This window comes from Dicentrarchus labrax, unplaced genomic scaffold (assembly GCF_905237075.1).
Source record: "Dicentrarchus labrax unplaced genomic scaffold, dlabrax2021, whole genome shotgun sequence".
Classification (NCBI taxonomy): Eukaryota; Metazoa; Chordata; class Actinopteri; family Moronidae; genus Dicentrarchus; species Dicentrarchus labrax.
This window is the reverse complement of record NW_026136710.1, coordinates 24938101-24961673: the sequence shown is the minus strand read 5'-3', so window position 1 is coordinate 24961673 and position 23573 is coordinate 24938101. Positions and strand designations below refer to the sequence as shown.

The 23573-nt window shown below is 41.6% G+C and overlaps 1 protein-coding gene and 1 long non-coding RNA gene across 4 annotated transcripts in view; both read right to left on the bottom strand.

Annotated features, from left to right (window-relative positions):
- The window catches only part of pam (peptidylglycine alpha-amidating monooxygenase), a 59642-nt gene that overhangs the window by 21156 nt on the left and 14913 nt on the right, over positions 1-23573 (bottom strand). For 2 of the 3 annotated variants that reach the window (XM_051412269.1, XM_051412270.1), the window contains 4 exons: positions 22683-22786; positions 13737-13930; positions 13522-13578; positions 5275-5544 (listed from right to left, as the gene is read on the bottom strand). In XM_051412269.1, coding sequence (XP_051268229.1) covers positions 5275-5544; positions 13522-13578; positions 13737-13930; positions 22683-22786 — 625 coding nt within the window. The remainder of the gene's footprint in view (positions 1-5274; positions 5545-13521; positions 13579-13736; positions 13931-22682; positions 22787-23573) is intronic. The other variant, XM_051412271.1, reaches the window with a different exon arrangement.
- LOC127370395 (uncharacterized) lies at positions 17018-21677 on the bottom strand. Its single transcript, XR_007886226.1, has 2 exons — positions 18208-21677; positions 17018-18081 (listed from the first exon to the last, which is right to left on the bottom strand). It is a non-coding gene; the product is annotated as an uncharacterized LOC127370395 (long non-coding RNA).

Sequence of the window (23573 nt, the reverse complement as noted above, 5' to 3'; positions counted from 1 at the left end):
CATCATGTCTCTGTCCTCTAAAGCTGTTCTAGTGAATAAATTAATGTAATAATTAATGTTAAAGAGTTCGGTCTAGACCTGCTCTATTTGAAAAGTGTCCTGAGATAACTTCTGTTATGAATTGGCGCTATACAAATAAAATTGAATTGAATTGACTTAAATTAATATCAGATTACGACATTGATTTACTCTATCTTATTGAGACCTGGTTGTGCCACGAAGAGTATGTCAGCCTAAATTAATCCACCCCCCCAGTCATATTAATACTCACATTCCTGGAGGCACCAGCCGAGGAGGTGGAGTAGCAGCCATATATAATTCAAGCCTTTTAATTGATCCTAAACATAAACTAAATTATAATTCATTTGAAAGGCTTGTTCTTAGCCTTTCTCACCCACCTGGAAAACATTGCAGCCAGTTCTGTTGGTGACCATACTCTGATTTTTTAAAGTTTTTATCAAGTTTAGTCCTTAAATCAGATAAAGTAATTACTGTAGGTGAATATTCATGTGGATGTTGACAATGACAGCCTTAGTAATGCAGTAATCTCATTAATAGACTCAATTGGCTTCTGTCAGAGTGTAAATAAACCCACTCATTGTTTTAATCACACTCTTGAGTCCTGTCATAACTTTAGTCCCTCCCAAATTGATAATCTTGTTAATAGTGCTGCAGGCTCACTGCGAACAACATTAGATTCTATAAGCCACGTATCCCCATAACCCTCAGTAGCAACGACTTTATGAGCTTCTTTTATGATAAAATTATTACTATTAGAGACAAAATTAATAACCAAATGCCCTCAACAGGTATCGCTCTCTCCAAGATCAGGAACTTTAACAAATGTAAAATCAGATATATATTTAGATTGCTTTTGTGCTATCGATCTCCATCAACTAACTTCAATAATTTCTACATTGAAGCCATCAACCTGTTTGTTAGACCCCATCCCAACTAGGCTGCTTAAAGAAGTCGTACCCTAATTGGCACTTCTTTACTGGATATGATCAATCTTTCTTTATTGTCAGAATATGTGCCACAGTCCTTTACAGTAGCTATAATTAAACCCCTTCTTAAAAAGCCCACTCTTGAACCAGGGGTTTTAGCCAACTATAGATCGATTTCTAGCCTCCCCTTCCTTTCTAAGATTCTGGAAAAAGTAGTCGCCAAGCAGTTGTGTGACTTTCTACATATCAAGAGCTTATTTGAGGATTTTCAGTCAGGATTTAGAGTTCATCACAGCACAGAGACAGCACTGGACTTGAGCATCACATTGGCATTAAAGGAACCACACTAAGCTGGTTTAAGTCATACTAATGAGATCGTTCTCAGTTTGTAAACGTTAACGATGAATCTTCCATAAATACTTTTTTGCCTTAAATCTTACTACTTCTTTATTCCTTCTAAAATAGCACTGTGTTTATTGTTGTAAATAGACCGTCAGTGTTGGTAGTTAATTTTTTACTTTTTTAGCCGTAGTTGAACTTAAGTTTTTTAAATATAAACAATGTGTAGGAATGTGGACACAACAACCACCACACAACAAAACGCCGGAGGTTATTCACGTGAAAACTTCCTATCAGGATTTAGGTGTCGCATGCCCAAGGGAGATCCCAGTGGAGTTAAGGAGATGAAGGAGAGGAACCAGAGCAGGCATGTTGGTGAGGACCAAGAAGACAGAGAGGCGTTGGAGATACAAGCCATGTCTTCCCTTGGTTGTCATGGGAAACATACGCTCGCTGAACAACAAGATGGACGAGCTCTCAGGCCTGGTCAACGGACAGTGAGAGTATCGGGAGTGCAGCATATTATGTCTGACGGAGACATGGCTGAATGACATTACACCAGACTGTTAACTAGCCGGCATTTCACTAGTTCGGGCTGAGAGGAAGAAACAGAGTGGTAAAAAGTCGGGAGAAGGTCTTGCTGTCTTTGTGAACCCTAAATGGTGTAACCCTGGACATGTTATCAAGAAGGCAGAAATCTGCACGCCTGACATTGAACTGCTGGCCATAGGGTTAAGGCCATACTATCTGCCCTGTGAGTTTTGGGCCACTATTGTCGTCATTGTAGCGGCACACGCCTGTGACGTCATCCACTCCACTGTTGCAGACATCATCCCAGCGCATTCATCATAATAAACGGAGATTTTAACCATGCCAAAATCTCAAAGACCCTGACAAACTTTACCCAGTACATCACCTGTAACACTAAAGGGGAAAAGACCTTGGATCTGCTGTATGCCAATGAAAGGTATACAGCGCCACCGCCCTCCCCGCCCTCCCCCCTCTCTGCAAATCTGACCACTGCCTGATACATCTCAATCCTACATACAGGCCTGGTGTTAGGAGGAGACAGTCCATCACCACCAGGACTGTGCAGCAGTGGTCGGTGGAGGCAGAGTAGGCCTTGATGAAGTGTTACAGGACAACCGACTGGGAAGTGTTCCAGGAAGACTACGGAGACGACATCGAGGGTCTCACCCAGTGCCTCACAGACTACATTAGGTTCTGTGAGGACAGTGTTATCCCCACCAAGAGTATTCGCTGTTTCCTCAACAACAAGCCGAAGAAGATGGCTTTCATGGCAGGAGATGAGGATGCCAAGACAGACATTCAGAGGGAGTTGAGGAGGGCCAAAGACTGTTACAAGAACAAGATAGAAGGGAAGCTGCAGCAGATCAGCACAAGAGAGGTGTGGGGGTGGGAGATGAGGAGCATTACTGGCATGAAAAGGTCAGTAGGTTCAGTAGAAGGGACAAAGGGACGTGCCAACGAGCTAAACCTGTTCTTCAATAGGTTTGACTTAAAAACCCCCTCCACCTCCTCGGGTACCCCCATTCATACCCTGGCTACCCCACCCTCCTCCTCCACAGCCCGTATTCCCCATGATGACAGTAACACCCCCCCCCCTCATCTTCCCTAAACTCCCCTCCACTCCCTCCCCTTTCCCACTCCTCCTATCCTACTCCCCCTATCCTCTCCATTTTTCCACCCCACAAACCTCCACCTCCTCCCCCCACCTACCTCTCTCCACTACACCCATTCTCCCACCCCCTTGCACCCCCTCCCCTCCTCCCCCCTCTACCAATCACCTCACAGCTGGGGACTGTCACCCCCCAATCACTGCCACAACCAACCCCGTCATCACAAGATGCCAGGTGAGACGGCAGCTCACAAGGACCCGGATAAACAAGCCAGAGGTCCCAATGACTTCAACCCAAGAGTCCTTAAGGTGTGCGCAGAGAAACTGGCAGGAGTGTTCCAGCATCTGTTTGACCTCTCCCTGAGGTTGAAGAAGGTGCCAAAGATCTGGAAGACTTCCTGCTTAGTTCCTGTTCCCAAAGGTAGAGATGGTGGACACCTACAAGTTCCTGGGGGTGACACTCAACAACAAACTGGACTGGACGGATTACACTAAGGCCCTCTACAGGAAAGGACAGAGCAGGCTGTTCTTTCTGAGGAGGCTCAGGTCATTCAACGTGTGCACTCGGCTACCACAGATGTTCTACCAGTCTGTAGTGGCCAGTGTCCTCTTCTTTGCGGTGGTCTGTTGGTGGGGAGGCATCGGCACTGGGGGTGCCAACAAGCTTAGCAAGCTAGTGAGGAAGGCCAGCTTGGTGGTGGGGATGGAGCTGGACAGTGTGGAGGTTGTGACTGAGAAGAGGATGAGAGGGAAGCTGAAAGCCATCATGGACAACCCCTCTCATCCTCTCTACACTGAGCTCAGGCAGCTCAGGAGGACGTTCAGCCACAGACTGACCCAGCCCCGAGCCTCAAAGCGGTTTGGATGCTCGTTTGTACCATCAGCCATCAGACTCCACAACGCCACAGCACCCAGTACCTCCAACCCCCGCAGACAAAGACTGGTTTAAAACTCCTACCTACAAGGCACAAGCCTTTTGCACTATTTATATTTAATTTCCACTTTAGTAGTTTTAGTCAAGTTTAATTTTCTGCTTATATTTTGCACTCCACGTCCTACTTGAACAATGCATAGTGTATATAATTTAATTTATAGTTTTATATCTTCTAATATTAATAATATTAGTAATATGTTTATTGTGATATTCTTTGTTCTCTGTTTTTGCACTACTTTGCCCTATTGCTGCTGTGTCAACCTGAATTTCTCCTAAGGGGGATAAATAAAGGAAAGGAATAAATAAATAATATATACAGGAATATGCCAACAAAGGCAGAGAAGCAAAACAATGACCACAGACCATGGTAGGAGTACTGGTAGCTGGAGAGGTGCCAGTTTCACCTTCTGTGCACTGCTTGAGCAAGGCACCTAACCCCAAAACTGCTTCTGGGGCACTGCTAACGTGGCAGCCCATCACTCCACCATCTCTCTACATGTTTGCATGTTCACAAGCCCTGCATGTGTATGAGTGCATGTGCATTAATGAGATTTCAGCCTGTGTCTGTATAAAATAAAAAAGAGTGAAAAAAACATATCACCAATAGGGGATTAATAGAGTAAATCTTAAATTCAATACCATTATTGCAGAAACAATATTTAAAAATGTGAGTGGCTAGTTGTGTAACTATATCTCAATACATACAAATCAGATAAATGTATAAAAGGATTCCTAAATACATACTTACATTTGTGAATGTGGACAGGAATCTGCAAATGTGTGCCCATAATCAGATTCGGAGAACTTTGTATTTAGATTTGCAAGTGTATTGAGATTTGGAATGTGTAGACAAATCTGTAAGTGCAAACATACTGTACATACAAGTCTTTTTGCTCCAAGAGCTTGAAATACAGACAACTCATCAGTTAATTCAGGTGGGCCTCTCAGTTGACTGTCTTTTTACACACACACTTTTTGCTACACTTCTGTTGTGGCAGAGCTGTGGTGATTTGTGTGTGTAGAGATTTGTCTCTGTGCCTCTACGCCCACTTTTGTTTGAAAGCCTAGCTGGCATAGGACAGTTGCTTGGAAAATGGAAAATAAACACAAGACTGAAAATAACACTTTAAAAAAATGCCATGGGCGGCTGGGGTCCAATTTGAGTTACATATCCATGATGACAGCAAATAAAGAAATAAAGAGGAGACAGAAGTGAGGAGAAAACTGGATGCGACAGCCAAGGGGGAAAATAAATCGAGAAGCCAGTAAATCTCTGATTTAACAATAATGTGTATATACTATTCCATACATTATTATTATATTTAAACAACTTCATAAAAAACTGGACTACAAAAAGAAATAACGGGGATGTTTTCAGCATCAATGACAACAATAAAATAGCATCCAGGACCCACCTTGTCCTTCTGCTAGCAGCTTGCTTCTTGGCGGTTTGGCCATGGCCTCAAATTGATGGAATTTGTGGACTCTGTCCCTCACCAAAACAGGATCCTCCCTGGTTTGGAAGGCTAGTCTGGCACTGGAATAGCCCAGGTCATTCTTTAGCATTAAGCTGTCAATCTGAGCCACCCACTCAGCCTGGGCTCTGTTGTTGGGTTGGAAGTTATAATTGTGAACTATGTCCTTGCTCTGGCCTAGCAGCTTGGATATAAGAGAAAAAAGGTCACCTGCACAGACAGAGAAGGACAGGAAAGAGTGGAAATAAAGGACAAGGAGACTAGGCTAGAGTCTTGCTACACAGGGCAAATGTAGTGATGTTGTTACGAAGGCTGGTGAAATATTTCATTGGGACAGTGATAATGAAACAAAATACGATAAATATTTAAAGCCTACTGTGTAAAAGTATAGACACTAGCTAGCAGATAATTGGGCTGAGATGCTTTGTTGGCCACTGCATAAGCTGCTGTACATACAGTACAACCTATTGGAATATTGTAGACTGTTACTGGGACAGGGAATAATACACCTGAGCACTCTCATTGTTCCTAATGGTAAGGCTAGACGCTTTCTGAAGGAAGCCGTTTTGCGTTGCTTGTAAACATAGTCTAGTCCTTTCACTCACTACCTCTCAGTCCCATGCTCTATCTTATACATAAACCCTTTCGGACCGACACAGTCATGTCAAATGTCAATCTGTATGGATCACCGTGCGTCAGCCAACCCTGCTTCAGAATGCTCCTCCCGGGTCCTACCAGGGTTGGGAGGTATACCTGAAGCTCAACTTTTATCTGGTATTATTGGATGTAATTAAGGTTTATTAGGTAAATGTAAGAAACTACACTGCCAACAGGAGTCTGATATAGGGATGTCATGAGAACCGAGAGTTTGGTGCAGTACATGCCAAAGTAGGTTAAAGGCCATTTAAATCGGAGAGTTTGTTGACAAGTTTGGCTATCACCTGTGAACAGTTCGAATAAATATGTACATTGGTCCCAATGAGAAAAAAAAACATATGTAAGGGATATGCATCAAGATTGTTAGTCAATGTTACGAATGATTACTGACTCATATACGATCAGCCATAACATTATGACCACTGACAGCTGAAGTGAATAACACTGTTTATTTTGTTATCATGGCACCTGTCAGTGGGTGGGATATATTAAGCAGCAAGTGAACATTTTTCCCTCAAAGCTGATGTGTTAGAAGCAGGAAAAATGGGCAAGCAGAAAGATTTGAGCAACTTTGATTAGGGCCAAATTGTGATGGCCAGATGACTGGATGAGATCTCCAAAACTGCAGCTCTTGAGGGGTGTTCCCAGTCTGCAATGTTCAGTACCTATTAATAGTTGGCCAAGGAAGGAAAGACACGGGGCAACGGGGTCATCGATGCACGTGTCCAACAGACAAGCTACTGTCGCTCAAACTGCTAAAAAAGTTAGCAATTACACACAGTGCATTACCATTTGTATGGAACTACACAGCAGACAGGGGACTCTGATATAGTTATGTCAAATCAATACCAAAGTTCTGAAAACGTGACAGTACTTGTTTTTGTACAGTGCAACTCTTCCAGACCTGACGGGTCAAACATATATGCCCATATGTATTGTATGTATAGTCTGTAGACAATCTACCTCGACTCATCGAATAGGAAACAGTAAAACTTATTTCACATATGAACTCCGAACAACTTGTCAGATGTGCTTTCACATGTTGGAAATTCTCTGTTTGGATTAGGCAAGGTGGGTTGCACCTGCAGAGCGTGCAGGAGGAAGAGGAGGAGGGGAACTTATCCATAATAATAAGTCTCAAAATGTGGACTACTACAAACTATAACTATGACAGAAACGTCTGCTGTGACCTCAGTCTCCTGCCCTGCAGGAGAGACACTTTGTGATGTGCTGGGATTTTATAACTAAACTGAGCAGGACACACAAATCTGAAACCATTAGCTTCTATTCGATGGGCTTTGCCATCACTGTGTGAATGTGTGTGAATGAGTGAATGAGGCATGTAGTGTAAAACTGCTTTGAGTGGTCAGAAGACTAGAAAGGCGATATAAAAGTACAGTCCATTTACCATGGCCTATTTCTACTGTTTACCTCACAATGAAAGGTAAAATAGTTGACGCCATGACACTATCATAAATCACTGTGTAGTGTTTGACGCCTGATAAGCAAGATCTGTTACTCAAACTGGACTTCATCGTCTCACCTGAAGCAAAAGGCCCCCACCAACGCACCCTTGTGCGTTGATTTAATTGACCATTCTCGGTCTGACTGCCTGCTACTTCCCTACCCATCAATGTTAAAGGCCACAACTGAATAAAGCCTACAGAAATTCAATTCAATTATATTCAGTTCAATTATTTTTGTATTGTGCCAAATTATAGAGAAAGAAAGTGGACAGAGAGAGACAGAGATCCACAGCAGACATCTTTCATTGTGCATTTGCGTATGTGATGACAGATATTGTAGTCCTTTTAGTCTGCCATTATCTGACTTCTTATTCAGGAGTTCATTAGACTTGCTCTCCATCATTTTAAAGGTTTTCTTTACCACTGCTGCCAAGTGAGGATTTTTTAAGTTGCTACAACCTCAGAAATGGAAGCACTGGAAGGGGGACAACTGATTCCCCAACCTCACCATCACTATAACCATCAACAATAAAGCTCAATGAAAAATGTGTCAAGTCAAGTGCAACACGAACATGAGAAGGACGCTTATCCAGTAGCTCCGTACTGTCGTGTCGTGTTGGTTTTTTTTTTGTTTTTTTAATTCAAGTTTTTAATTAATTTTAAAAGGGTTGGTACAACACAACATAGAAACCTTCCAGGTGAGACATTTCAACAGCCACTACAATAAAATCCATTGACTGTAGAACAAGGAGACCCGCCCAAGAGAAGGTAAGGCACAGTTAGCAATCACTCCCAAAAGTTATTCAATAAACAGATTATTAAATAAGTAATAATATTAATAATTGTAGGAAAACAAACAAAAACAAACAATAACAGAGTGAGCTACAACCGCAATAATAGTGAAAATAATAACCTGAAGAATATGCAGATAAGTAAAAAAGAAAAAAAACAAATAAATAAATAAAGAAGGTAACATTTAGGGAGAGATAGACAGAACCACAGTTATGAGTCCGGGTTTTCGGCCAGAGATACATGATTCCAAAAAACCCCCATGTTGGTCCCTTAGTGTGGTTTCCGTCATTCCTCCTGATCAACATGGATTCGTAGGAGGCAGTTTTTATCATATAGTTAACCCATTCCTTCATTTCTGGGGGTTTGGCTGATTAATACCTGTGGATTATTTTGTATTGAGTAAATTTACTTCTGGACTCCCTGACAAATTTCCCAGTATGTGACAGAATGTTTAACCACTCCTCTTCATTCAACATACATCCCAAGTCCTTCTGCCACACTCCTCTTAAGCTGTCGCAGCTATTACTGAGTAGTTCATTAGTCAGTCTATAAAAGATAGAGGCCATAAGGTGTTCCGTTGGCAATCTGAGAAAGTCTGTGATGGGATTTCTCTTCTTACTGAGTCCCTTGTGCGAGACAGCTCCTAATTTGTAGATACTTCCAAAAGTGACCTTTCCCTGTGAGGGCGTATCTCCTAGTCAGATCTGTATATGACATGAAAACACAATTCTGATACAGGTCATCCACCCGACATATACCACTGAGGTGCCATTTTTTCCATTATATCTGTGTTTTCCCAATAACAATCGTTGGGTTATGCCATATAGATGAGTAAGGCTGTCTAAGATGAGGTATCTTTAACATCTTGTGTATTCTGGTCCAAACCTCTTTCGAATGAGACAGGATAGGGTTCATGGGTCCATGTTGAGACTGGGATAATCTATCTATAGGGGCAAATGGAGAACACATCTCACTTTCAATGCTAACCCAATCCAAATTACTGTCCTTGACCCAGTGTCGAAGGCCTTCTCAGCATCCAACGAGATGGCCAAGATTGGGTCCTGGTTTGAATGGTTCAGCCAAATCAGATGTAATAATCTTCTCATATGAACTGCAGAAGATCGGTTATTGGACTATCTAATAATTCCACATGTTCAGCAGATACTTTAGGTAGAGTAATATTAGAGAAAAGATTACTAATTTCCCTTCGATTTGAGCTGACCTGGGATGTGTATAATTCCCTATAAAATTGTTTTAGGACCTCATTTATTTCTTTACTAGATGACGAAGAAGTTATTTCCCTTCTTAATCACTGGTATCACGTTGAGGGAGTTCTGTTTTTAAGTTGCCTGCTAAGTAATTTGCTTGCTTTCTCGCCCTCTTCATAAAAAGTTGTTCTGAGCCTGAATGATGCATATTCAACATTTATTTTATAAATATCCTGTAGTTGGAATTTAAGTTTTCATATATCCTGGTATAACTTATCTGAAAAGTGTCGATAGTTCAGTTTCCAGTTTTCTAATTTGACATTCCAAATCCTTGATTTTGCTCCTATATTCTTTTTTCTGTTTTGATGCCTATCCCTATAATTTTGCCTCGGATAAAAGCTTTGGATGCCTCACATTCCATTGCCCTTGTGGCTGTGCTTCTTGACTTAAAATCAAAGTAGTATTTAAGATCCTCCCTCAGTGTCAGAGCAAAGGCTTCATCACATAACAGTGAGGTGTTTAGCCTCCATCTACCTTTTCTCTCTTTATCTGTGTTAATATCAACACCCAGCTGTATAGCTGCATGGTCCGACAGGGCCATCGCATTTATTGTACACTGTTACTGATTCTACAATATTTCTTGAAATTAAAAAGAAGTCTATCCTAGAATACGATTTCTGACAGTGGGAGAAGACGGTGTAAACCCTTTCTCTGGGATTTGCCAGTCACCAAATATCTACCAAGCCTAAGTCTTCACAGAGCATGTGTAGAGCAGCCCTGTCTCTCATAGTTATTGGCCCGCTGAATTTGCTCTTATCCATAAACACATCCATTACTTGATTAAAGTCTCCAGCTAGAATAATTTGGTCAGTTCCTTGACCAGAACGAAACTCAGATTTTTGTTTATTAGAATGCAAACCCTGTTCTCCTCTTGCTAGAGTAAGAGCTATGAAAGATGTGGCCCACCCATCCCCACTTCAGTTTGGCTGCCTCTTCTCCCCTAAAGTGAGTCTCTTGAATGAAAGCAATATCTGCTTTGTTATGTTTGAGGTATGTCAAAACCTTTCCTCTCTTTTTAGGATCCCCACAGCCCTTGATGTTCAACTTATACATCTAAGTTTTTAGCCATGTTTTATGTAGGAAATAAGAATGAGTAAACATAAATATTTATGGCAAGAAAAGCCTGGCTACATTGTGACCTGATATCACCAATGTCGCGCTTTAAAACTAGTGTCTCACATGTATTAATACCGAAAATTGTCTCCCTGTTAACTTCAGTCAGTACCACACCCTTATAGAAATATATGTCAAGGTAAAGCTGAACGCTTCTGAACTGGATACTTCTGAACATCTGAAGTAGTAACAAAAGGTAACACAAACTTAAATATGCCCCAGACAATATTAACAGAGGCACTTGGCTTCTGTTCCCTAGGAACAACTCAAAAATCAAAAGGTAGAGTTTTCCTCAATAAATTGTTCTGCCTCCTCCTCCTACGTCTGGGAACACTGACAATCTGAGGTTCTCCCACAATATACCACGGTTTTCTCTCGCCAAGGCAAGCACCTTCTCCCTCGCCGATTGTCGCAGGAATCTGATAAGCACCAGTCTGGGCAGCTGGTCCATAGCTGGCCTGGGAGCAGCCGTCAGGTGCGCTCTCTCCACCTCAAACTCCCTGTCCACATCGATGCCGAGCCCCTCACGCAAAGCTTTCTTCACACATGCCTCCATGGTGCCATTCGTTCCATACGTCTCCTTTAGTCCCACGTTGTTTCTCTTACAATGTTTTTCCAGCTCTTGTAAATAGGGTTGCAAAGGGGCGGAAATTTGCGGTAAATTTCTGGAAACTTTCCGGAAACTTCCCATGGAAAGATAAGCTGGGGAATTTTTGAAACATTCCAATTTGGAAACTTTCATGGGAATTAATGGCAAATTATGGGAATTAATGGGAATTTAGGAGAATTAACTGGAAAAGTTGGGTAATTCATACAAACTCCATCTTATACAAACATAAATATAAACATTTTGTTTTGTAATAAGCAGACAGGCATATATACGTTGGTCGTTTTAATGTCGATTTTAAATGCTCTTACACACTTGTTTACATTGCTGCTTTAATCTGGTCACCAATTTATGCATTGCACGGTGTTGCTGTGTGTGCAATACAATGTAAAGTTTTGTTTTCGAGCTGGTTTGCTAAATAGGCTAATGTAATAACACTAGCCTGCCACTGCCCCTGGTGGCTCGAGAAAAACGCCACAGCACTTGTTGAAATTGAAATAGGCGAAAATGGCAAAATATTTTTGAAATGTAAGACTTGCAATAACGAAATTACTTGAAATGTTAGTGTTTCTGTAGAAAAACATTATTATTTCACATTGAGCTTGTTTAGATGAGCCACAAGCAATAACAAGACAGCTGCTGCACTGGTGGCTTCCATGTTCATTCTGACTCGTAATGCCCAAAGACAAATGGAACGCTATAAGTGGTACAAGCCAGGCAATTATGTCACATTCTCGCGTCGAGCAACTCAGGCGGGGGATTTACAAGACAAATGGATAGCACCATAAGAAGTAGCCCAAACCATCAACCTTTAGCTTAACATATGATGGTAGCTAGCATGCTGCCTTTAATTTACTATGGCTATGGTTATGGTTATATGCGTACAATACAATTAACCCAAATACGTTAACAGCAATGGGTTATGTATTAACCCCCCGCCCCCAAAAAAAGAAAAAAAACTCCCATATTTTAAAAAATAAATGTTGGCAAGTATGTAGTAGCCTATGCTATAGGGAGGACATTCAACTGAAGTTGCATTAAATCAGGTTGTTTGAGCAAGATTATCCTGCAAGATGTTTCTTTTCAACTACATGTAAGTTCCCTGTTATAGACTAACAGTATTATAAAAAGCAATATTAACAATATCAAGTTTATTCCCATTAATTCCTGTTTATTCCTGTTAATTCCCGTTAATTCACGGTTATTCCCGTTAATTCCCATATATTCCCGTTAATTCCCATGGAAAGTTTGAAAAATATTCCCGGAATTTTGCAACCCTACTTGTAAACGATTCTGTAACATTTCCACCTTCTTGTCATGGCCGTCATTATCGCTCACAAACATGTCGGCTGTAGTGAAGTGTAGCAATCGTTTTAGCTATCTCAGCGAAAATGTTCTCCATGCTCTTTGGTTCAACATCCCGTATGTCCGACTCTAATGTGGGTGTCGTATCTTCCATTGTATAGCTGGGGCTCTTCCTGGTGGATATGCGGCCTGCCGCCTAACCTCCCTTGGAGTGCTTGGTCATAGAAGTCATTTTGATTCCAAAACTTCCACCGGGTGATTCCAATATGTGCAAAAATGCCAACCAAGTCTGATTTACAAAAGGAAAGTGGCAAATAATTGGGTATAAAACAGTTTGGTAGATAGGGCGGGGAGAGCTCGTCTAATGCACCGCCATCTTGCTTGACGTGCCCACAATAGATGTATTCTTTGATAATGTTGTCGAATTTAGCCTCTATGAAATGTTATTGACCTGGGCAGCTGTGGCTCAGAGTCAGAGCGGGTCGTTCCTTAATCGGAAGGTTGTGGGTTCGATCCCCAGCTCCTGGTGCCACATGTCGAAGTATCCTTGAGCAAGATACTGAACCCCAAATTGCTCCCGATGCCGTGCATCGGTGTGTGAATGTGTATGAATGTTAGTTTCTGTTCGATGGACTTTGCCATTACTGTGTGAAAGGGTGAATGTGGCAAGTAGTGTAAAAGCGCTTTGAGTGGTCGGAAGACTAGAAAGGCGCTATACAAGTACAGGTCCATTTACCATTACCTGTTTGTAGTAGTTTTTCACAGTAACAATTGCAATTGAAGGGCATGTGACATGTTTCATAGTGGTGAATACTGGAAAATTGGGCTCTCTCAAAAGCCATTTAGTAATTTGTACACTGACTATTTATTATGCATGATTATATTAAGTGTTGAGCTAAAATTATGTCAGAGGCTGAGACAAATATCAGACTTATTATCAAGTAAGAGTTTTTGTAGTGACAAAAAAAAACAAACTCACCCTGATCCAGAACCTTCTCTGCATTGTTTGTATTCAACAATCTGTTAAGTTGTTGATCTATGGGGGAAAACAAAGTTTAGTGACAGCTAAGTTCTTTTTGAAAAATGTAAATTCTGTAAGTCACATGAAGGAGGCATACTAAAATTGTCAAAAATAGTTTTGAATAACGTTGGGTAAGAGGTATTCAACATAAACAATATCTAATTCTTTTGTACCTGTTGTGTGTCCCATATGCGTCATAGAGTTCATATGACCCGGACTGACAGCAATGGGAACATTAGCCTCAGCTGGAATATCCTGAAACAGCTCATTGGAGCCGGTCTCCATGCAGTTCATGTAGGGTATGGCGTGTTTGCTGTCCATGTAGTACATTATATAGAAGTTGCACATTTCATCAGCAGAGGTACCACTGCAGACAAAACAGAAAAGTACCTGGGGTTATATACATCACTTACTATAGGCAACAAGGCAGATGATCTTTGCGTAAAGATTGAGGAGAGTTGCTATATCTGTATCATTGAGATCTTCTCCACAAACCGCCCAATATATTATCATCCTCTGGCTACTGCCCAGCTGATCAGTACATCAGTACATACCTTGGTCACAATTCTTTAACAATCAATTTAAGGGACGATCATCACAATATGTGCTTTTGTGTTTATGTTAAAAAAGGAATATTAACTCTAGTTACATGGCTACATGTATGCAGATCTCTGACCTTTAGACCGTGTTTAGATAGACATCAACACTGCATGAAACTATGTGCGACAAACTCTAACAACTTAGAAAAGATAGAAAACTCACCAAATGTCAAGAAAGGAAAGGAAAGGAAAAACTATTCTGAATTAAACAGAAAATATAACCGTACACCTTCTAAATTCAATTTTCTCTCTTATACAGAACTAAGACCTTTTTAAGCAATCTTAAAACACACTTCATTCAAACCCGACAGAGATAAAATAAAACTGACAAAACCGGCTTTATTAGTCTTTACACTGTTCCAACAATCACCAACTCTGCTGTCTAACAGTGTTAGATGTAAAAATATTCTGTCCCAACACTTTTGCTGCCTTTTTGATGTCCCCCGGGAGTGTAGTTTGATTTGCTTCACAGAGATATGGCTACACCAGGACATACCTGACCATAACGTCTCCATTCACATAGAGTAGATAGCAACACCGGGGCCCCGCAGGGAACTGTCCTTTCTCCCTTCCTCTTCACCCTCTACACCACAGACTTCATTTACCACACAGAGTCCAGTCATCAAGGCCAGTGACGACGTGTGAGTGGAGCTAGACTCTTTGACAGCAGTGTCAGAGAGGAGGATGCTGCCCAAGATTCATGCCATCTTCATGACTCAAGACTCTTTCCATCGGGATGCACCACAGAGCGGCACAGGAAGTGATTCCTGCCTGTGGCCATCAGACTCTTTAACTCCTCCTTCAGACTGTTGAAACTCTGAGTCAATCAGTCATTAAACTGGTGCTGTTAATGTGCAATAACTCGATTAAGGTGCAATACCAGGGTCAATGTGCAATTCACTTGATTATTATGTAATTCTTTGTAATTATCTATAATTCTGCAACTCCACAATCTTAAAACTCATTACTATTTATTCAAATTCTGTCAGCAATATTGTGAAATATGTTAGTAATAGTTTAACATCAGAAAATTGCAGGTCATCCAGGATTTTATGTCCTTAAGACATGTTTGTAATTTAGATAATTGATTAATTTCATTGGGCTTGATTGATAGATATAACTGCGTATCATCTGCATAACAGTGAAAGTTAATGGAGTGATTCCTAATAATGTTGCCTAAAGAGAGCATATATAAAGTAAATAGTATTGGTCCAAGTACAGAACCTTGTGGAACTCCATGACTAACTGTAGTATTTATTGAAGATTCATCGTTAACATGTACAAACTGCGAGCGATCTGATAAATATGACTTAAACCAGCTTAGTGCGGTTCCTTTAATGCCAATTTGATGCTCAAGTCTCTGTAAAAGAATATTATGGTCAATGGTGTCAAATGCAGCACTAAGATCTAATAATACTAGTACAGAGACCAGTCCATTGTCAGAAGCAGTCAGAAGGTCATTATTAACTTTAACCAGAGCTGTCTCTGTGCTATGATGAACTCTAAATCCTGACTAATAAACTATTGTTATGTAGAAAGTCACACAACTCTTTGGCGACTACTTTCTCCAGAATCTTAGAGAGGAAGGGGAGGTTAGAAATCGGTCTATAGTTGGCTAAAACCCCTGGGTCAAGAGTGGACTTTTTAAGAAGGGGTTTAATTACAGCTACTTTAAAGGACTGTGGTACATATCCTGATAATAAAGAAAGATTAATCATATCCAGTAAAGAAGTGCCAATTAAGGGAACAACTTCTTTAAGCAGCCTAGTTGGGATCGGGTCTAATAGACAGGTTGATGGCTTCGATGAAGAAATGATTGAAGTTAACTGATGAAGATCGATAGCAGAAAAACAGTCTAAATATATGTCTAAGTTTACATTGACAGAAGTCCCTGAACTTGGAGAGCCACTGATAACTGTTGATGGCAGTTGGTGATTAATTTTTTCTCTAATAGTAATAATTTTATTATAGAAGAAGCTCATGAAGTCATTGCTACTTAAGTTTATGGGGATATGTGGCTCAATAGAGCTGTGACTCTCTGTCAGCCTGGCTACAGTGCTGAAGAAGAACCTAGGGTTATTCTTATTTTCTTCTATTAGTGCTGAGTAATAGGCTCCTCTGGCATTACGGAGGGCCTTGTTGTTATCGTCATCATTATTAGTCACTTCTACCAGTATAGTTGTTGCTAATATTGTTTCTGTGCACATTTGTCTCTGTTGTTGTCCTTCTGTTATGGTCAGTAGTTGCTGGAGTTTCCTCCTCCCTCGTGTCCCTGTCTCTCTCTCGGTGTGTGTGGACTCCTCCCACTCTACCTGATTACCTGCTCACCTGTCTGACTGCTCAAACCTGCCAGCAGTCCTGCAGTATATACACCCTGGTTCTTCATCCACTCTCCGCCATATCGTTGTCTCTACATGCCTGGTAGTAACATTCTTGGCCAGCAAGAGAACTTTAAAATACGTGTTTTCCCGTTTATACTGACAAACTAAACCTTGTTTTTTCCCGTACCTCAGGATCATCATCTTCACTTCTACTTCCGGCGCCACAGAGAGTGGCAGCTCGACGCACAGCTCCCACAGCCCCTCTTATTTTTCCCTCTAAAGTAAGGCCATACTATCTGCCCTGTGAGTTTTTGGCCACCATTGTCATTGGCGGAGAGTGGATGAAGAACCAGGGTGTATATACTGCAGGACTGCTGGCAGGTTTGAGCAGTCAGACAGGTGAGCAGGTAATCAGGGAGAGTGAAAGGAGTCCACAGAGAGAGAGACAGGGACACCAGGGAGGAGGAAACTACTGACCATAACAGAAGGACAACGACAGAGACAAATGTGCACAGAAACAATAATAGCAACTGGTAACAGAATCAGAAATACTTTATTGATCCCTGGGGGGAAATTCGTTACAGTTGTTCTACTTACACAACGTTAAAGAAATAGTACTTATATACAAAATCGAACACAATATATAGAATAGAAATAACATATAGTAAAAAGTAAAAATAAAAATGGAAAATAGAAATATAGTAAGAGTATAGTAAATATAAATCTAAACATAAATGTAAACATATTTCACAACATTGCTGACAGAATTTAAATAAATAGTAATGAGTTTTAAGATTGTGGAGTTGCAGAATTATAGATAATTACAAAGAATTACATAATAATCAAGTGAATTGCACATTGACCACCTTAATCAAGATGACGTCACAGGCGTGCGCCGTGGCGGACCTGCAGACATTTCATCCCAGCGCATTCATCATAATAAACAGAGATTTGAATCATGCCAAAATCTAAAGGACCCTGACCAACTTTACCCAGTATGTCACCTGTAACACCAGAGGGGAAAATACCTTGGATCTGCTGTATGCCAATGTAAAGGAGGCATACAGCGCCACCCCCCCCCTCGGCAAATCTGACCACTGCCTGATACAGCTTATTCCTACATGCAGGCCTGCTGTTAGGAGGAGACAGTCCAACACCACCAAGACTGTGCAGCAGTGGTCAGGGGAAGTAGAGGAGCCCATGATAGAGTGTTATAGGACAACCAACAGGGAATTGTTCCAGGAAGACCACAGAGATGACATCGAGGGTCTCGCCAAGTGTGTCACAGACTACATCAGGTTCTGTGAGGACAGCATTATCCCCACCAAAAGGATTCGCTGTTTCCCAAACAACAAGCCATGGACCAAGAAAGACACTCAGAAGGAGCTGAGGAGGGCCAAAGACTGTTACAAGAACAGGATACATCAACGTGTGCACTCGGCTACTATGGATGTTCTACCAGTCTTTAGTGGCCAGTTTCCTCTTCTTTGTGGTGGTTTGTTGGGGAGGAGGCATCGGGACTAGGGGTGCCAACAAGCTGAGCAAGCTGGTGAGGAAGGCCAGCTCGGTGGTGGGGATGGAGATGGACAGTGTGGAGGCTGTAACGGAGAAGAGGATGAAAGGGAAGCTGAAAGCCATCATGGACAACCCCTCTCATCCTCTCTACACTGAGCTCAGGCAGCTCAGGAGCACTTTCAGCCACAGACAATATCTTATTCAACTACCTGCCCGCTCCTTCGTATCAGCCACACTGCCTCCATCTTCAGTTCCACTCTGCCTGGATCTCAGCCATAATCCTCTCAACACTGCCAGCAGGAGCTCCACATCACCGTTTCATCAGTTGGTTCTCAAAAAAAGCCTGTCTTTGGAAATCATAACCAACCGAGTTTGTGTTCTGCTTGTGGGTTCCTCTGTTTAACATAACACCTTCTCTCTTTTCCAGGTTTTCTAGGACACGTGGGAACCCCGTCACATGTGGTGGGAGTTTAGGTGGAAGTGTATGTTTATCAGTTTCTTTATTACACTGAAGCAGAAAGCATATTTTGCTGCTGGGGATGTTAAATGTTGGAGTATGGGTTTCATGAAGCCAATTACATGTCATGTAATAGGACATTTCTGGGAAGTCCACAAAACACTAAAAGGCATACTTAACACTGATCTACCTTTGTAGTTTTCCACAGTATTTTGTAGAAAGAGTTGATTTTCAGGCAAGGCGTCTCCATGAATGTTTAGTATCTTAATATCTGCTTGTAAATAGGGCTCACCAGGCACTATTTGCTTCCTGATTGTTCCATGCCTAGTAGACCCTTGCATTTTTTTCTAACACAGAGGTGTTTTCATCTGAAAGATTGGTTATACTGCTTTCCTCCCCCTTAAAGGTGGGGACAGTCATTCTGGAGAAAGATAGTTTGTTTGTTATGTTGGGTCTCATTCCCAGGTCGTCCGAGACACACATATGTAGTTTTTGTGCTCTCAAAGCCTCGGTATTTCACCTGTGAAGGAGACTCAACAATCAACTATTTTTCTCCAGAATGACTGACCCCACCTTTAAATGCATATGGTGTATACAGTATTTACAAAGTTGTGACACTGCATGAGTAATCAGACAGCAAGTGTTAAGAAACAAAGGTGTGTCATTGGAGAACAGCCACAGTGCCTGTCTTGCACACCTATAATGAAAGCCTGTAAACCATATTTCAATGGAAGCAAATCAGAGTCATTAATATTTTGAGCTTGGGAAATGATTGTACAGCTTGCAGTTGTATATCACATTTTATGTGCATGTGAAAAAATATGCATGCATGTATCTGAATGTGTGAATTTTCAAAGAAAAAAATGAGCAAATTCAAGTTGGTTAATGTGTGAAAGTTAAATATTTTGCGTTTTTTGATTAAAATTTGGCCAGGACAACTGAGCTAAATAGTCAATCAAAACGTTATCCACAGACCATCTAATCAGAATAAGTCAAACTGTACAAAAACTTTTTAACTTTATTCATTGATTTTAATAAAACTGGATCACATTTTCTGAGAAAGTATTTTCTGGTTCTTTCATAGCATTCTTTTCTTGTCTCACTATGGGGAATGCCTCCTGCGTGACCTCGTCAGAGCCCTAACTGGCTGGCACGAATGACGTCTATGTCAGGAGGGGATGGGACCCTCCTCCAATATAATAGGCTGACAGTGTCAATTGTCATTCAAAAACCTCTTCTCACTTCTCACAGAAGCGCATCGACAACCGTGCTATTGGGTGCTAAACTAAACTATCCAAAGGAATGGGTGCACCGGGCGCTTTATTCCCAGCTGTACAGTTGCTTGCTGGTTCACGAACAGTAGCAATACTCTTCACTGACTCGGGTTTAAAGTAGGGATACTTTTGCCCCAAAAAAGTAGCAATACTTTTGCCCCAAAAAAGTAGCAATACTTTTGCCCCAAAAAAGTAGCAATACTTCTGCTAATAAGGGTCACGCTAGCAATACCAGCAGGGAGCAATACCTTGTAACAGGTAGCATCAGCAGATGCAGATCACTAGCCAACCATGGCTACGGCTATTAACACCAGTGATGTCGGGAAAAGCTTGAAGCTTTGTCCCTGCAGCATTAAAATCTCTGGCTGGTACATTCCCCCTTTGTGCTTACCCCACGCCCAGACTACCCTAACCCATACTGATGAGTATATCCACTGCACTGCTTTCCCCTGTAAACTACTTCCCCGCCGGGTTAGCCTGTCGGGGGGAAGCAGCAACGCCGCAGGGAAAAGTGGACATCTCCGAGAGCTTGGACGCGACACCTGGATGGAAAGAATAGCCCTACAGTGAAAAACACCCCATCATGGGAGCCACCCTGAAGGATTGTGAGGGGATTGAGTCTCACGGCGTTCGCCAGATGCCCCCAATAGAGCCGCTGGTAGCGACCCACCTTCAACCAAAGGCCTCCCTCTCTTCCTCGGCTCCATCTCTCCCCTCAAAGACAGACCGAATCTGGGTTTTAAGATAAATGTGAAAAAAAGAGCACAATGACACATAACTGGGTAGCCTCTCTGGGCCTGAATCCACACCGTGATGGCCACCATCAGGTGAGGATTTCAGCAGACTGCTCTCAAGCACTTCGCCAGTGGAAAACCCAGGTTTTCCTGACTGAAGGTGTTACCATGGGAACCGTACTGGCAAGAAAGGTGATCACCCCAGACGCCTCTCTGATGGGCTGGGGTGCCACTCACGAGGGGAGAACAGTGAAGGGAAGATGGAACCTTTACAATGCAGCCTAGCTCTATGGGCTTGGTCCATGAGTGGTTCAACATGAATACAGTTGGACTCCCTCATAGTGTTATTAACACTATTCAGTGCTCCAGAGAGTCTTCGATTAGGATGTTATATGAGCATAAGGGGCATGTGTTTGAGAGCTAGTGTTCAGAGTCAGAAGCTGTCCATTGTCAGTGTTCTGTGGCAGCGATTCAGACCTTTTTACAGGACCTTATTGAGAAAGGTAGGGCCTTCTCAACCATCAAGGTGTACTTGGCAGCTATCTCTGCCTACAACATTGGCTTTGATGGGAAGTCAGTGGGCGATTCATGAAGGGTGCATGGCGTAAATTGCTTACATCTAGACCATTAGCCTCGTCATGGGCTCTAACCAGTGTACTAGACACTCTCTCCTGTCCCACTTTTGAACCACTGCAATAAGTAGTGTTGAGAATGTTGTCCCTGAAGACCGCCTTATTGCTAGCTTTAGCCTCGGCTAAGCATATAGGTGAGATCCATGCACTTTCTGTGCATCAGGAATGTAAAAAGTTTTCTCCAGGGAATGCTAATGTCAGTCTGAAACCTAACCCGGCCTTTATCCCAGAGGTTATGGGCTTGTGCTCCACTATAGACCTGGTTGCTTTTTATCCCCTGCCTTTCTCCTCTGAGAAGCACTGGCGTTTGCATACTCTGTGTCCAGTTTGTGCACTGCAAATTTATTTGGACAGGGCCCCAAGTTTCAGACAGGGTAACCAGTTATTTGTGTCTTGGGCAAAGACTCATGTGAGAAAGCCTGTGTCCAAACAGCGTCTTTCCCACTGGATAAGTGGGGGCTATTGCTCTGGCTTATGCCAGCAAGGGCCTAGAGCCTCCCGATGGTCTCCGTGCACATTCCACCAGGGGTCTAGCGAACTTGTTGTAATCCTTCTATTGAAGAGGGGTGTGCAGCTGCATGCTGGAACTCACCCCACACATTTGCTAGGTTTTATAGGTTGGATGTAATGGCTCCAGCTCTGGTACATTCAGTGTGGCTCCTCGCTTGTGAAGTGCCACAGGGGACAGTTGTCTTCTTTACAGGCAATCCGGGAGTCGTTATTCTTTTCCCCATAGTGAGACACAAATCGAATGCTATGAAAGAGAATGTAAGGTTATGAATATAACCCCTGGTGTCTCACCAGACCACCCTCCTTGCTATAGAAGCGAGGAAGAGCTGACCTTGTTTTGAATGACAAATGACACTAATCAACCTATTATACAGGAGATGGGTCCCATCCCCTCCTGACATAGACGTCATTAGTGCCAGCCACTTAGGGCAGGCGTAATGTTATTTGACCTTCTGACGAGGTCAAGCAGTAGGCGTTCCCCATAGTGAGACACACACTCAGAGAACCGGGGTTATATTCATAACCTGAAGTTTTCCCACTGATGTCTTCAGGGTGCTCTGCGTCAACTCTCTGTCAATGGGAAAACCCGGAACTATTTGGATATGATCCAGTTTTACCAAAATGAGTAAATTAAGTGTGTCAGCTCAGGTTTAAAAACAGGGTCAAAATTCATGCAAACAACAAAATATTTCTATAGCTATGAAACATAAAACATTTTTGCAAATGCAAACTATATCTGCATCACACAACTTGTCCAGAATATTTCTACAGCTGCAAAACTTTATGACATATTTACGAGCTCAAATTTGTAAGATTGTATTTATTTTACAAATTCCCACATTGAGATAAGTGCATGCATTTTCTTTCACGTGCACAGAAAATGTGATATACAACTGCAAGCTGTGAAATTATTTGTGAACATCATTTCACAATATAAAAATATGAATGATCCTTATTTCCTTCCATATATTTAAATACATAACACATAAAAATTAGAAGGTACTTTTGAGTTATAGATAATCTACAATACAGTTTAAATGGTGCATTAGGTGTATTGGGTTTTATAACAGAACTCACCCAATATAAGTCTTGGAGGTTCTGCCCTCACCAGTGAACATACATCTGGCTGCAATGGTGTCGCCATTCTTCACGTTCAACTCCTTGTTAGCAGGATAGAAAGCCTGGAGAGAAAACAGCAAACAGCACTCTACTTGAAAAATTGCTGTTATCAATACACATTCTTCGTCATAAATTCAGTCGTATTAGTCACAGTACACACCTTTACACACAATTATTGACTCCTCAGAAGAGTTGGGCAACCTGGACAAGATGATTAAAGAGACATGGGGCCCTATCTTTGTAAATCATGTTTCTGTTATCACTAATATATGTAAGAGGTTTAGAATGCTACACAATGTCGTGATTGGTTCATTCAAAGATCAATCCACTAATAAAATAGCTGTATAATGAGTATAATCCCAAAAAATCTACAGATCACAACACATTGAAGAATGGAAAGAAAATTTGGATATTGAAATATCTTCGGACATGGGCATTGGAGGCCTTTGTTAATAGTAGAGCAAGCCTTAATTATTATAAATATCTTTCTAATAAGTAAAAATATCTCACAAACATACTGTACAGTTGGAGCCTGAACTTTTTCTTGCCTTTTTTGGCATTGGCATCACACAAGACAAGTTCACAAACACTCAGAATGTCAGTAGAATATGCTAACTGGACCTTGAGCCATGCTCTTACAAATGGAAGCCTAAGAACTTATGGCTCTTAGAGACACGTAGTTCTTGAGGCATTGGTAAACTAGGAATGCGTGCCATGTTTATGAAGATATTTTTAACTTATTTTAATTACAATGAACAATACAATATGAGATAAACTACTGCATTTTGTTTTTATTGGGTTGGAGTTATTTGACACATTTATTTTCAAAATGCTAGTTTCGTCCTGACC